Consider the following 13,551-nt stretch of genomic DNA (forward strand, 5'->3'; position numbering starts at 1 on the left):
TGTGTGTGTGCCCATGTGTGTTTCTGTGTACGCACACTTCTGTGCACTTCTGCGGCTGAGCCCTCGATGAAGTTGGCGTCTCAGGAACGAGCTGTGTTCAATGTCGTGCTTTGGGGCATGTTACTGTAGAAGGAGAGCGGTGCACGGGATCGGCGCCCGCAGCTCTCTTCGGACAGCGAGGAAGAAATCGACGCGCCCACCGGTTCTGGTAGGATGGCAGTGCCAATGGTTGGTTTTCACGGGCGTCTGGCTTGGAACCTCATGCGAAATCGCCTCCGCTTGGCTTGCTAGCCACTCACGCAGTCAAAATTGTGAGTGACGATGACGGTGACGATGACGATGACGGTGGCGATGGCGGCAAGGCAGAGAAGACCAAGGCCGCGGCAATGAATGACTTGGGCGACAGTATGGACGACGATGATGACAAAGACCAGAATCAAGCGGCCAGTGGAAAATCTGCAGCTCAAGAGAGTGCGTGCCACCTGCGTTGGCGCTCGGCTGTCAAGCGGCTGGTTGAGGTTTAGCTCACTAAAGTGTACTCCTTATGATTGTTTAGAGCAACTCGAGGCTTCAATGTTGATCGATGACGACGAAGATGATGATGATGTTGGCGCAGACGGCCAGGCTTCGGCGCACAAGGACCGACTGGTGTGTGGACACCCCGATCAGCTTTGCAGCTGATAGCATGTGTTTGGTTTGCATTGTTTTCCAACTTTGGCTCAACTCGCACTGTCCACGTCGTGGCCGTGTGGTGTTGCTCGGATGGCAGAATGGCAAGGATCGAAGCAACCAAGGAGAGGATGACGATGATGAAGACCAGGATGCGATGTCAGTTTTCTAATGACCACAGCTTTTCAAACGCGTTGATGGCACGCGTGCTCATTGTTGCCCAATTACCCCGCAGGGACCGGGCCTTGTTTGGCGAGCCAAGTGACGAGGAGGATGCTCCCCAAGAGCCGGAGGTTCAGACCCTTGTCCGAGAAGAGACGGGCTATTTGGACCCATATCCCATCGGTACCAACATTCAGCTTGTTGCTCTTCCCAACTTTATCAGCATCGAGTCGAGGTCTGTTCATTACCTACTTGATGCCAAGTCTTTACCTTGTTTCTTTTTTTTTTTCTTGTTTTGGAAATCCCTCTCGACGGACTGAAGCAACCTCACAAGTGTGGAAAACAGCTCGAGGGAGCAGGTTCAGCTGGTAGCTCACGATCGTGCTTGTTTGCTCCAGTGAATACAACGCCGTTGAGTTTCGGGAGCAGCTGGAGGCCCGGGAGGCCCGGGAAGCAGAGCTGCAGCGAGTGCGCGAGGAGATTGAAGAGCGCCAGCGGCGAATTGCTGCGGGTATTGCCACCAAAGAAGATCTGGCTGACGAAGAGGAAGGGTCTGGGGATGAAGATGCCGATGATCAAGTGGAAGCGGCAGAGGGTTCCCAAAAACGACGCAAAAAGCGCTCGCGTCGCCTCAGTCTTTCTGCCCTTGAGGCCGCAAATGCGGGTCCTGTCGATGCTTCGGGCCGGATACGCGTTAAACTTGGCGTACGTGCCGACTCCAATTGCTACGGCCGTGGTGGAGGAAGCCATGCCTGGGTGCTGCTTCCAGCTGTATTTGTCCCTCAATTCTGCAAACACCCCCGTTTTGCTTCACTTTTGCTTTCTTGTCCGTTCTCTCTTTCTAGGATGAACACACGCTGCGATGGCGCCAGATTGAGGTGCGTCCGACCAAGTGATCCCACAGCACATCAGTCGCGGAAGACAGGGCACTTAACCTCTGAGTGACTCACGTTGGTTGAATCGTGTGTTGAGGCAGATGGGTGGCCAGCTGTACAATGAGAGCAATGCGCGCTTTGTGCAATGGGACGACGGCTCGGTCTCCCTTGTATTGGGTGATCAGATTTACGACTGCACGCGCACAGCCCTGACTGATAACAACATGCAATTATATGAGATTGACCGCCGTGGTGTCATGGTACGTTGAACGCCAAGTCGGCCTCATGTGTTATGGGTGACGAGACAGGGGACGGCGCATGCCCACAGCTCATGCTCATGCATGCATTGCGTGTACTGCTGGCTCTACACAGGCTCGCCACGTGTTTCGCGAACGCGTTGGCTTCAAGCCTGCTGGTTTACGCAACGCAGCCCACGCCCAACTGGCACGCGAGGTTTGTTTTGTCGCCCCGCATGCATAGTGTGTCCATTGTGGCACGTCCACACTCCAAGGCTAGTCTCACTCCTAGGTGTGGCTTGTTTTAGGTGTCGAAGCGCACACACCAAGCGCAAGCCACCAAGCTGCTCTCTGTCCAGGTCGATCATGATGCCGCCAAGGCTGAGGCCATGAAGCGCGAGGAGGAAGTCAATCGCCAACGCCGACAACGCGAAAACCAGCTTCGCCGGGCCCAGCGAAAACGGTCGGGCCGTGTGATGGCCTCGGATCTGGAAACCAGCCTGCGTGACGACGTACGTGCCAGTCATAAATGACGCTACTTCATTTTACGGGTCCCTTTCCTGTCTTCCTTCCCCTTGACCATATCTCTTGGCCTTTTTTTTTATTTTTATTTTTTTCTTCTTCTTCTCACCACATCGTCGGCCTGTCGTGTAGGACTATGAAGAGGAGCTGGATGAGTATGTGGAGGATGATTTTGTGCAAGATGAGGTTTGTGCTTGTTGGCTTGGTTCTTTCTTCTCGTGCAGTCAGCTTGAGGAGCAGAATATCATTGAGACGTCAAGGCTAGAACCAGACATTCTCATGGCGTCTCGATTGGGTTTAGATTGAGTATGCAGACGATGATGATGATGAAGAGGAAGAAGCTGGAGGTCTGGAGGCGCTTCGGGCATCACGACGGGCCAAACAAAATGCAGCCGCTGCCGCCGACTCGGATGGCTCGCGCCGCAAAAATGCTCGGCGCTTTGTTGACGATGATGATGACGACGACGAGGATGATCTCATTGTTTCGGGCAAGCAACCAGCCAAACGCACCAAGGCCCCGATTCTCGAGGATGACGATTAGGCCCCAACCATCTCAGGCCTGTTTTCTGCCGCCTGGTGTTGACGCGCGACGATTCCACGTCACTGTTGCCAAACCAAGCTGGATTTGGCTGAAGAGGAACGCGGACATTTCTCAATTGCATCTGCAGAGTGTTTGATTTCCTTTCTACCAACCAATATAATCAATTGTTCTTCACAGATGACAAATACAAGCCGAGGCTTGAGCGTCAATAATGGCGATACTAATAATATTATAACGGCGCACAGCGCCCAAACCATGTGATTCAGCCATCAAGTGGGATCAGCGAGCATGCTGTGCGGTCTACTGCCAAGCCGCTCGCAGTGAAGCGCGGCGTGCTTCACCGGGAGCGGCGTTTGCGTTGCTTGTGGTCAGACGGGCGTCGAGGTCAGCCACCTCCGTGACCGGTGCATCAGGCCGAGCCAAAGGACGTGGGTCGAGGGCAAGAGGTGGTGGAGCCAAGTAGAGGCTCAAGCCCAGCGCGGCTGGGGTGGCCTCACTTGCGTTGGCTCTCAGCGTGTCTCCTGCCGGTTGTCTTTCAGTGGAGGTTTGGTCTGATCCTTCAAGGTCAAGGAAGTACTCGCCACGAGTACCACCAATCCCCACCGCTGCTGAGCGCCAAAATGCGTAGCCTTGCAAGGCGGCAACGAGCATGACCACAGCTGCAGGCAAGAGGCCAAGAGCAACCAGAAGTACTGATATGATAAAGATGGTTAGGGTGCTTGACGTCGAGACGCTTGTTGTGACGTCAGTCTCTTCGGGTACAAGTTGCAAATATGCGTAGGTCCAGGCCTCGAGGCGCACGGAAAAGGTAATGTTGCGCGCCGCAAAACTATACACAATGTCCTCGGGCTCGCTCGGGCACCCATTCAGAGCAGCTAGGTAGAAGGAGACTTTGACCTTGGTCTGACTAACTCGAGAGATGTACTCGAGTCTAACCACGTGAAGCTGCTCTGGACAAAAACCGCTGATGACCTGGCGCAACTGCGTGCGCAAAGCGCGGGTCCAGTTGCCGGCCGACCAAGGGTACGATGCGCCAGGATTCTGCTGGGAAAACAAGAGCGTTACCAGCACGGCTTGTTGAGAGGTAAATGCGGCAGATGTAAGACCGCAGGCGTCCACGGCACTGGCAGGGCACATGTCCTCATCGCAAAGCTGCCAGACCAAGTTATTGTCACTTGCAGCCCAAAAAGTGTCCTTGCCCAGGCATTTGGTCGCGCCGCACGTGGCCGAGGCATTTGAAAGAGCGAGGCAAGTGATGATATCATTGGTGTCACTGGTGTCATTGGCAAATGCGCGTAGAATTTCTTCCTCCGCACAATCATTGATGGGCGTGAGCATGGCACAGGGGGCCGAGGCGGTCGAAGCTATACAGGCGGCAAGATAGTTGTCCTGCGGATAGCAGCGCAGCGCGCCGGCTTGATTAGGGTCACAGAAAAAGCTCGCTGGGTAGTGGCTGTTGTCATCAATACGACCGCACTCTCCCCAAGCCTGGCGACATCGGAAGGGGCTGGAGCCCAAGGTGTCCGGTACGCCATTCAGGTCTGCCAGGTACCAGCCTGTGTCCTGAAGAGCTGCCAGCGTGATGCGGGTCAACGTCCGCAGTCGATCCATGGGTGAGTTCCAGTTGATGGTCATGATCTCCAGCGGAAATAGGGTAAACTCCCAATGGTCCAATGGTGGGGGCTCACGACCGTCCGTGGCTTGCTCAAGCAGCACACCGGGAGTTTGATTGACTTGGTGTTCTGAGCAGCCGAACAAGGCTTGGACTTGGTTGCGGGCGGTGGACAGGTTGGCATAGTACCTGTTGCCTTCCCCAGCCACCACGACGGTGTTAGCATCGCGAAGGGTACAATTTTCAAGCTGGGTTGCAGGTGTGCATTCGCGAAAAAACGGGGCATGGGCGTCGGCCAAGCCCAGGGCATGAATGGTCTCATGCAGCAGGAGATTGTGGCTGGCCGCGTCATCCTGCAGAAAGGCGGTCGTGCAGAATCGAACGGCACCCGCAATTGGGCGCGCGTTGCTTGCACGCAGGCAGGGTACGGCGCGTGCGGTTCGGCCCTCGCATGCATTGGTTTCGTCGTCCAAGGCAAGTAGGATGATCAAATCAGCCAGGACGCCATCGTTTGTTTGGGACAGGCAGAATCCCGATCCCGCACTACACGCAGTGGATTCCAGATAGGAGGCGTTGAGGGGCAGGCCATCACATGTTTCGACGGTGTAGGGGTTATTGGAGATACAAGTGCCCTCTTCATTCCGTCCCACACAGTACAAGCGCGGCAGCGTCATGCGTTCCGTCGAATATACTGCCGAGGACGCAGAGGTTGGAGACGATGAGGACAAGGCGTGTGGTCCACCAATCAGAATCCGGCGCGCTGACGGGTTCTTCCTCACGTGAGCGTGGGACCAACCTTGAAGGAGTGGGCGCAGCTGCTCTGCCACAGCCGTGGCAATGGGCTGCAAGTCACGCAAAGCTGTATCCATGATGTCGTACGTGATTCGCACGGGGCGCAATGCCTCATCGGACGTGCCCAATGTGAGGCAGCAAGCCAGAACGAGAAGACCCCGAAGCAGCCGCTCCGGCAAGCACCGTCTGGGCAGTCGAGGGTCAGCACCCATGGCGCCCATATGGCGCCCTGTTACCCTTTTCCACAACCCGCCACCAGCCCTTGCAGCAACGAGCTCCCATATGACATGAAGCCTCAGACCAGAGTGCCAATACCACACACGAAAAAAAAAAAAAAAATAAAAGAACAAGAAAACGAGAAAAACAAATGCACGACTTGATCTCACTCATCCTCATGTCCCCCTTTTGTGTGTGTGTATGTGTATGACATTGTCATTGTGTTTCTTCTGACAATGGGCCTGTTGAGAATCAGTGTTGTAGACAAGGTCGGCTGAAGCATTCAACGGTCACAAAAGCAAGAGTGCGAGAGAGAGAGAGAGAGAGAGAGAGAGAGGAGAGAGCGCCCGCGCGAGAGGGAGCGAGCGTAGCGGTGATCGAGAGCAGCGGTGTGAGCGAGCGAGCGAGCGTGTGAGGCGGGGGATCGGCGCCGTAGCAAAGGGATAGGTGAGCCCCTGTGCGCTCAAATTAACAGGCGATTGTCATCATGGCGAGCGCCACAACCGCGGGGTCGACAACCCCGGCGGGACCGGCGACGACAACGGCAACGGCAACGGCAGCAACACTCCCTACCTTGCCTTCTCGTGAAGGTCAGCCCTTCGTTCCTGCTTCTTGTATACTGCCTTGTCTGCGTTAGACATGCATTGGGCACCTCCTTTACAACCATTTTATCGCCTCACTGTCTTGCAGAGGTGACTGAGGAGCTGGCCAAGCTGCATGCAGAGCTCGAAGCGTGCGTCCATTTGTCCCGCTTAGTCCTCTCTCTCTCTCTTTCTCTCTCCTCCCAGCACCCTCATGACGACATGCTCCTGTCGCTCTTGCTACCTTTTTGCTCCACCCCTAAATTGTTTTCATTTTGACCGTTTAGATCGGACGCTCGAATGGTGCTCGCCAGCGACCCTCGCGCCTGGGGAGCTTTTCGCAATGGGCGGCGCCCCGCAGCCGATGTGCTCAGTTTTGCCACCATCCGCATGCGCCTCAATGCTGGCACTTACACCAGTATTGCCCAATATCGCGTAGGTCCTTTTTTTTGGTCCTTGAGCAAGCCAAATCTGACCTCCAACCTTCGCTTCCCAGGCGCTCCGGCTCACGCCTTTCACCATGCCCGGTCTGCGACCCAACCCGCAGCGAGATTTCCAGATCATGTGCCGCACAGCCTATGAGCACCAAACCCCTGCCTCTGACATGGCCGTGTACATTGCCGATATTTTCAGCCAGGGTCTGAAGAAGATTGATGCCCTGCATGAGCGCATGTACGGTGCCGACTTGTTTCTCCCTCGCACCAATATCTCGCATCCGGCGTTGCCTCATGCCCACATGCCTGATGGCTTCGCCAGTGCACCAAACCAACCTCCAGCGCCGCCCGCGTCCAAGCGCGCTGAACCTTTTGAGGCCGCTCCTGGTGTACGCGCCGTGCGCCCGATTTTAGGCTCCTCCAAGAGCGTGTCTCTAGGCTTTGTGAACGCTGCAAGTACGTGTTTCAACAGCAGCATGCCTCTGCCAAAGCATGCGCGTCGGTCGCTGACACACTTTTTTTTTTTTGTGTTGCCTTGGGCACGCAGCCAAGCCTATTCCAGGCGAAGAACGCCTTGGCGTGATCTTACCACCCATCACTTCTATTCTTCCGGCCCCTGTCACCGAGCGAAACTGGCACGGCGCAGTTCCACGTATGTGTTACCTTTTAGCATGCGCATCTCTTGCTTGGGCTACCACACGGGGCCTCTTATTATTGCGCCACGCTATATGCTTGACTAAAAAATGCCGTCGCGCCGGGTGGGCCGTCCCTTTCCATTTTTGTCGTTGGTTTTCACCATAATTTTTCAATTTTTTTTTTTTTTCATGTGGGGTTTACAGCAACACAGCGGGAGGCTGAGCCCGAGCACAGCTTTGCCCCTCGACAAGACAGTTTCCTCGCCAATCTCTCACATCACGAGGCTGGCTTGCTCTTAAATCATGCACACCCCAGGTCAGACTTTCACGCGATTTCACGCCACGGTTAAGCATGCTTTCCTACGACTCTGCCACACGTGCACTGTCCTCTGTTGCTGACCTTTTTGGGTGTGGTTTGGTTGGACGTTTAGCGATGATTTTGGTGACGTCAAAGGCTCAAAGTATGCGTCAGCTCTCGGCTTTGACCGAGAAATCGCACGCGTTGTACGCTATATCCACCCCCCTTACTCATGTGGCCTTGGGCATACATCGGGGTCGGTCGGTTTGGTTTCTCTTGTAGCATTCTCCAACACTTGTATAAGCTTTGCACTCTCTCCGCCCGCATGAACATGAGCACCAAGGTGTGTTTCTTCGAATTGTTTCCTCCATCCATGTCTACTCTTGTCCGAACTGACAAGCTTCTGATGCTTTGGAGCACGTTGGAGGACATTGTTGCCGACTCGTACATGATCATTTCTCATGCTGCGAGCTGCACTGTACAGGAGTATCAGACAACGTTGCACGACATCAAGGCTGCCTGTGACAAAGTGGTTCGTGCACAACGCACGTGGTCATTCTGCTGTCGAGTGGCAATATGAGATGGTGCCAGGCTCAGTCTGACCTATTGTGGCCTCGCCATTCTCTTTTGTCTCTCTTTGTGCTTCTAACCTTTTCCTTCATGCCTGCCGTGCGCCGACATTTGCACGCCCAGAACAAAGATCCAGCCTCTGTGCCCGTGGCTTCGAGCTCGACGAATAGCAGCGCCAGCGAGCCCAAATCAAGCGAACCAGCGCAAGCAGTCGATGAAATTGAGAGCAAGTTGCGTCAACTACGGAAAGCTCAGGTGCGGGGCCGCCCATCTCTGCCACACCCGCGATGGCCGATATTGCTGCTATTTTGCTGTTTCGTCTGTTCAAGATGTCTTCCTCCTGGCTGCACTTAGATCACACGAGTGGCCACCGGTCGACCCTGGGAACTCTTGAACGAGGAAAGGCAGCTTGGCATTGAGCTACGCCAATTATTCCGTCAACGCTTAGCAGGTGCCAAGCCGGGCGCGCTGGTGGACCTGGAACGTAAGTGCCCAGCTGTAAAAACTGGCTAGGACGCGACCAGGAATTTGGACAAGGTTGAGGCTGGTTGGGAGTTACTGGTGCACATTTGACATGTACCGGTTTTTCGCTTCAACCGCGTGTGGCGGCAGGCATGCGTGCGTTGATGGGAATCCAGCTGGAGGGCGCGTCAAACGCTTCGCCAGCCACCAAGCGAGCCAAACGAGCGTCGTCGGTGTCGGCTTCTGAACAGCAGGACACAAGCAAATCAGCGCCGCCGGTACCAGCTGAAGAGCGCGCGCAGTCTCCTTTGCTGGCACCCCGCGCTGGCGAGCACGTGGTTGTTGTCCATGACGATCGCATGTCCAACACCACCATTACGTGTGACATGTGCAAGGGCCTTGGCCCCAAATGGATGGGTTGGCAGGAAGCTTTTCAACAACACTTGTGCTTCGGTTGGTTTGGCGTTTACCCTGCCTGGTGATTCAGCCTTTCTTGATTGAATCAGCTCTGCTCACACACTTTGGCTTCTGGTGGGGGATTTTGACAGCGTGCGGACAGTGGTACGAAATTAATCGGTGTCGACGACCAGTGCGATTCGAACCAGAGACCAAGCCCGTTGTAGACCTGGCCTCCATCCCATTGGCCCACGTGAACCGCGAGAAGATACTCCGCGATGGGCGGGCGGCAACTTTGGCTGAGCGCCAGCAAGCCGATGCCTCCCAAGCTGATGTAGAAAAGGAGGATTCTGATGACTCGGACGAGCCTGAAGCTGTGGATCAAACCGTTGCCGAGGAGCCCGCACGATCCGAGGCCCCCGTGTCTGCATGAGCGTCTGCCATGAGCACTTTGATTCCTCTAATCAAGTCTGCCAATTGGATGAATGGGCTGTGCAATGCCAAGTGTGCATCTGTTTAAAAAAACAAATTGAACAAGCAAAAACAAAAGAAAGGGAAAGAAAGGGGTGGACTCACAGTCAATGCTTGTCTGGAACTCTCTCTCGTTTGTGTCTTGTCTCTCTTGTATTTATTTGTTTTCTTCTGCTTCTTCTTCTGTGCAAACGGCAGTCACTTGAACCGAAGAAGATGGCGGACGAATTGGCACAAAAGCTGGCGCGCCGGAACATGCTCAATGATGGCGCCGAGGCTCCTAAAATGAGCCAGCGGTTCAACCCAGCCACAGAGTTTCCCGAGTTCAGCTTCAAGGAGATTCGGGAGAAGGAGAAGATGTTCCGAAAGGTACGCGGGGTCACGGCGCTTGACAGCCTGTTTTGGGCCTCGGCTGGAGATGAGCGCTTTGGGCCAAGTGCAGTCTTTTTCGCTGAACGATTGCTTACACTCGTGTGGGCCTTGGACAGTTTGATGCTGACAAGAGCGGTGCCATTGATCTGATGGAGCTCAAGCTGATGATGGAGGCATTGGGTGCGCCTCAGACGCATGTGTCCCTCAAGAACATGATTAGCGAAATTGACGAGGTCAGCTGGCAATTGTTGCATCTCGATCAGCTTCCAGCCTACTGCTGGACTGGCGCTGTTTTTCTCCGAAGCATGGGTTACCCAGCCACCAGCTCGGGCTTGTAGTCGAGCTTTGGAAAGAGCTAGATGCTCATTCAGGCGGGGTTGGCGTTTAGGATAACGACGGTGAGATCTCGCTTCGCGAGTTTTTCCTGATTTTCCGCAAGGCTGCAGCGGGTGAGCTCCAGGCGGAAGGCCTGACTGCCATCGCGGATAGCATTGACGTCGGCGAGGTCAGTACCCCGCACCACAACCAAAGCGTGAAACTAAATTCGAGACGACGCTTGCCCATGCACTGGAAACGTTCAGAGGATGCGCTCGCAATAGTGAGTCGGTGTTTGGCCGTGACCGTTTCACACTCATCTATCCTGCTCCACAGGCGGGCGTGGGCGGTGCCAAAGCCTTTTTTGAAGCACATGCACAACGCTCAGCCAACGCTAACAAGTCAGTGGTTGACGCCTGTCGCCTACACAGCTTGCGACTGTGATTTTAGCGTGGCTGATCACACAACAAGACCTCACTTGTCACGGTCCCCTGTTTGGCACCACATCTTAGGTTTGAGGATGAAATCAAGGCAGAGCAGGAGCAGCGTCGTCAAGAGGCTGAGGAGGCGCGCAAGCGCAAGGTTTGGGCACTGTTTTTGTTGAGAGTTGCCGCCTGTAGTCGCAAGTGCACAGTGACACTCACGGGCAATTTGCCGATCAAAATGCATTGCATTGACGGTTGAATAGGAGGCGTTCAAGGCCAAGATGGCCCATCTGAGCTAAAGGAGCGTGTCATCAAAGCCCTGTCTGCGGGCAGGACAGGCCAGCCACCCAACGAGCCCATCGCTCAAGTCTGGGGGCAACTGCCTTGTCATCGTGTCTCTGCCTTTCCGTCTCATTGACTTTGGTTGGTTTGGACGGTGGTGACACATCTTCAGTAAAGCTTGTTTGTTTTGGCTTTCAGTCTTGGGCATTTGCACTCGTTTTTGTCTCAATTGCATAAATGATATGTTAGCTACATGGGGCCAGGGAAAGCATCACGCTTCGGATTGCATGCTATGCGTGGGTCGCTCCGGTGACGCGTGAGGAGACAGGGCGCATACATAGGATGATGCAATCATCCGTCTTGCCAGCGGGCTTGTGGATTTGCCGTTCTTCGCGCAGCCTGGCCATGGCCGTCTCAATCTTGTGGACGGCAGCCGGATCAGGTGGTTGGGCCGATTGATGCAAGATTTTGTGCTCGAGGGACAGGGAAAAAAAGGCTTCTTCGCGAGTGTAAAGGGGTCGCGTGACCCACTCGATGTAATTGGCGAGTCGTGTGGCAGCCTGCAGGCAGGTAATTTGAGCCAGCTCCTCCCGCGGAGCGCCCTGCATGAGGTGAAAAAGTTCGTCATAATCAGGAAGGCGTTTGAGGTCTTTGACCCCGACTTCCTTGCTGACGGGCCGGTCAAAAAAGGTGGATTCGATGAGAAGAGGGACAATCTCATGAAGTTCGCCACGAACAATGTTATCGGTGAAGCCGTCCGTGGTAAGAATCACCAGGGCATCCGTGCAGAGATTGTAGATGAGGGGTCGCACTTGACCAGACAAGCCCATGCTCATCATGATTTGTCCACCTGTATCGGACGGGTTGTTCTCACGTCGAAACTTGCGTGTCAGCAGGCGAGCACCCTTGAGGGGATGAACTACGACAACGGCGGCGTCACCAATGTAACCACCTAATAGTTGAATGTCCTTGGTGGCGGCTGAAGACTGCCGAAAGGCAGCGACGGCCCCAGTAGCCGAGCCTCCCTCTGCAGACTGTCCGTTGGAGAGACGGCTGTTATGAAAGTGTGTACATTGTTCAAAGAGTTGATGCATTTGTTGGACGAGCACTTCTTCGTCGATGCTGAGACGAGCGGCGTTGCGAGCAAGCCACTTGAGGGTGTAATTGGTGAAGGCCTGAGCGGCGTACGCATTAACTTTGCCACCGGCTGTCACACCATCAAAGACGCAGCCAAACATGGTTCCATCCCTGAGCGGGTGCAGGGCACGTTTGCAAAAATGGCGTGAGACTGATGAGGTACGTGTGTTGGCTTGGCGGGCCGGCACGAGGCGAGGTGAGCAAGCGACAAACTTGGCAATGCCGTAGCCGCCGCGGTCCATGTTGATACCCCTTCGAAACTCGGGGCCATACTGAAATTCGTAGTATTTGGGTGGGCTGAGGTAGTGCAGGGACCGAGACCGTGAGTGGAGGCAGAGGGCATTTGAGGCGTATTGTGTTTGTGTGTGTGCCGAGGCAAGAGTCGAAGAAGACCAGCGGTTGATGAGACGACAAAGATGACGACGACAACAACAACAACCACTACAACGACAACTACTACTGCTACTACCACCGGGAGCTGCCAAGCAAGATGCAGCGACCATACCTGGTGCTGAGGTGGTGCATCACGGCCTCATTAGAGCCATCGGCGTGGTAGATTTCGCCTTGAGAGGCCAGCTGCTCCTGGTTGGTGGCGACCACGCAGCCAGGCAGCGGCGCTTCGTAGTCCACGGCCTCGACCGGGAGGTCGGCTTCGGCCTTGGCAAATCCGAAAAGAGAACGCAGCATGCTTCACGTACGCATCTTATGACCCTCAAAGAGTCTTGGCCGGCGCCGTTGGTCTTGAAATGGCCAACGAGGGGCAAGGTCAGCGCAGAACTTTGGAATGTCACAAACCGCACGCGAGAATGGGCCCGCAAGAGGAGAGGGTATATAGGATGAGAGAGGGAGCCCGGCCACACGCGGGTCGCCAAGCGGTTGCACTCGGACTGCCTGGATGAGATGCTGGGTGGCTGCTCAACACAATTCTGGCTTGAAAAGCTCAGAGGGGGCGGACTTGACGTGCACAAGACGTAGCAGAAATCACGGATGCGGTGGCAGCGCGCCAGAAGGAGACAGTACGTCAAGGCGGCCAACGGCCCTGTACACTAGCAATGAGGGTGCCTGAAGCACCTCGAGCCCACCCAGGGAGAAGAGACTGAAGGATGGAATGTTCACAAGCAGGCAGGTCCAGAATTGATGCAACAGCTGCTCCGGCAAGCTGCTCGATCGCTCACAAAGGAGTCAACATACAATAAAAAAAATGAGGGGACAGAGATCACAGATGGGTGGCTTGTCGCCCCTGGCGTGAGGTCTTTAGCATGCGCCAGTCCCAGTCCCGCCACCACTTTCACACTCGGCAATCAGTAATCAGCAATCAGCAGCAGCAGCAGCAGCAAACAAACTGGCTCAGACAAGCAGGCACCGAGCGAAGACAGAGAGAGAGTGTGTGTGAGAGAGAGAGCGAGAGAGAGAAAAAGCAAAAGAGAAAGAGAGAGCCAACAGCAGGAAAAGAATCATTATTAGCATCAGCATCGTCATCACCAGCAGCAACAACAACAACAACAACAGCAACAACAACAACAGCAGTAAGCAACAGGAGCGTGCCTT

The 13,551-nt window shown here is 54.9% G+C and overlaps 5 protein-coding genes across 5 annotated transcripts; 3 read left to right on the forward strand and 2 right to left on the reverse strand.

Moving 5' to 3' along the window:
- Positions 1 to 583: 583 nt before the first annotated feature.
- On the forward strand, positions 584 to 2,475 carry MONBRDRAFT_6772 (uncharacterized protein; the record flags this gene model as incomplete). The annotated part of the gene is made up of 7 exons (XM_001744101.1): positions 584 to 828; positions 905 to 1,066; positions 1,230 to 1,536; positions 1,677 to 1,709; positions 1,808 to 1,966; positions 2,079 to 2,159; positions 2,251 to 2,475. 7 exons carry the CDS (start codon positions 584 to 586, stop codon positions 2,473 to 2,475), a joined length of 1,212 nt encoding a protein of 403 aa, XP_001744153.1.
- An 830-nt stretch (positions 2,476 to 3,305) lies between these two features.
- MONBRDRAFT_6773 (uncharacterized protein) lies at positions 3,306 to 5,621 on the reverse strand (the record flags this gene model as incomplete). Its single annotated transcript, XM_001744288.1, has 1 exon — positions 3,306 to 5,621. The coding sequence occupies one exon, from the start codon at positions 5,619 to 5,621 to the stop codon at positions 3,306 to 3,308; it is 2,316 nt and encodes a 771-aa protein (XP_001744340.1).
- A 491-nt stretch (positions 5,622 to 6,112) lies between these two features.
- On the forward strand, positions 6,113 to 9,434 carry MONBRDRAFT_6774 (uncharacterized protein; the record flags this gene model as incomplete). The annotated part of the gene is made up of 6 exons (XM_001744102.1): positions 6,113 to 6,215; positions 6,316 to 6,358; positions 6,494 to 6,641; positions 6,703 to 7,096; positions 8,595 to 8,627; positions 9,112 to 9,434. The coding sequence occupies 6 exons, from the start codon at positions 6,113 to 6,115 to the stop codon at positions 9,432 to 9,434; spliced, it is 1,044 nt and encodes a 347-aa protein (XP_001744154.1).
- A 218-nt stretch (positions 9,435 to 9,652) lies between these two features.
- MONBRDRAFT_18271 (uncharacterized protein) lies at positions 9,653 to 10,932 on the forward strand. Its single transcript, XM_001744103.1, has 6 exons — positions 9,653 to 9,841; positions 9,961 to 10,077; positions 10,233 to 10,349; positions 10,496 to 10,560; positions 10,672 to 10,741; positions 10,848 to 10,932. The coding sequence occupies exons 1-6, from the start codon at positions 9,689 to 9,691 to the stop codon at positions 10,881 to 10,883; spliced, it is 558 nt and encodes a 185-aa protein (XP_001744155.1). The 5' UTR covers positions 9,653 to 9,688; the 3' UTR covers positions 10,884 to 10,932.
- Positions 10,933 to 12,035: 1,103 nt separating this feature from the next.
- MONBRDRAFT_31709 (uncharacterized protein) lies at positions 12,036 to 12,997 on the reverse strand (the record flags this gene model as incomplete). Its single annotated transcript, XM_001744289.1, has 3 exons — positions 12,509 to 12,997; positions 12,217 to 12,300; positions 12,036 to 12,114 (listed from the first exon to the last, which is right to left on the reverse strand). Coding segments are annotated over exons 1-3 (345 nt in total), but the record flags the coding sequence as incomplete, so codon positions are not given.
- Positions 12,998 to 13,551: the final 554 nt, after the last annotated feature.

Source organism: Monosiga brevicollis, genomic scaffold (genome assembly GCF_000002865.3).
Source record: "Monosiga brevicollis MX1 MONBRscaffold_5 genomic scaffold, whole genome shotgun sequence".
In the NCBI taxonomy this organism is placed as follows: domain Eukaryota; class Choanoflagellata; order Craspedida; family Salpingoecidae; genus Monosiga; species Monosiga brevicollis.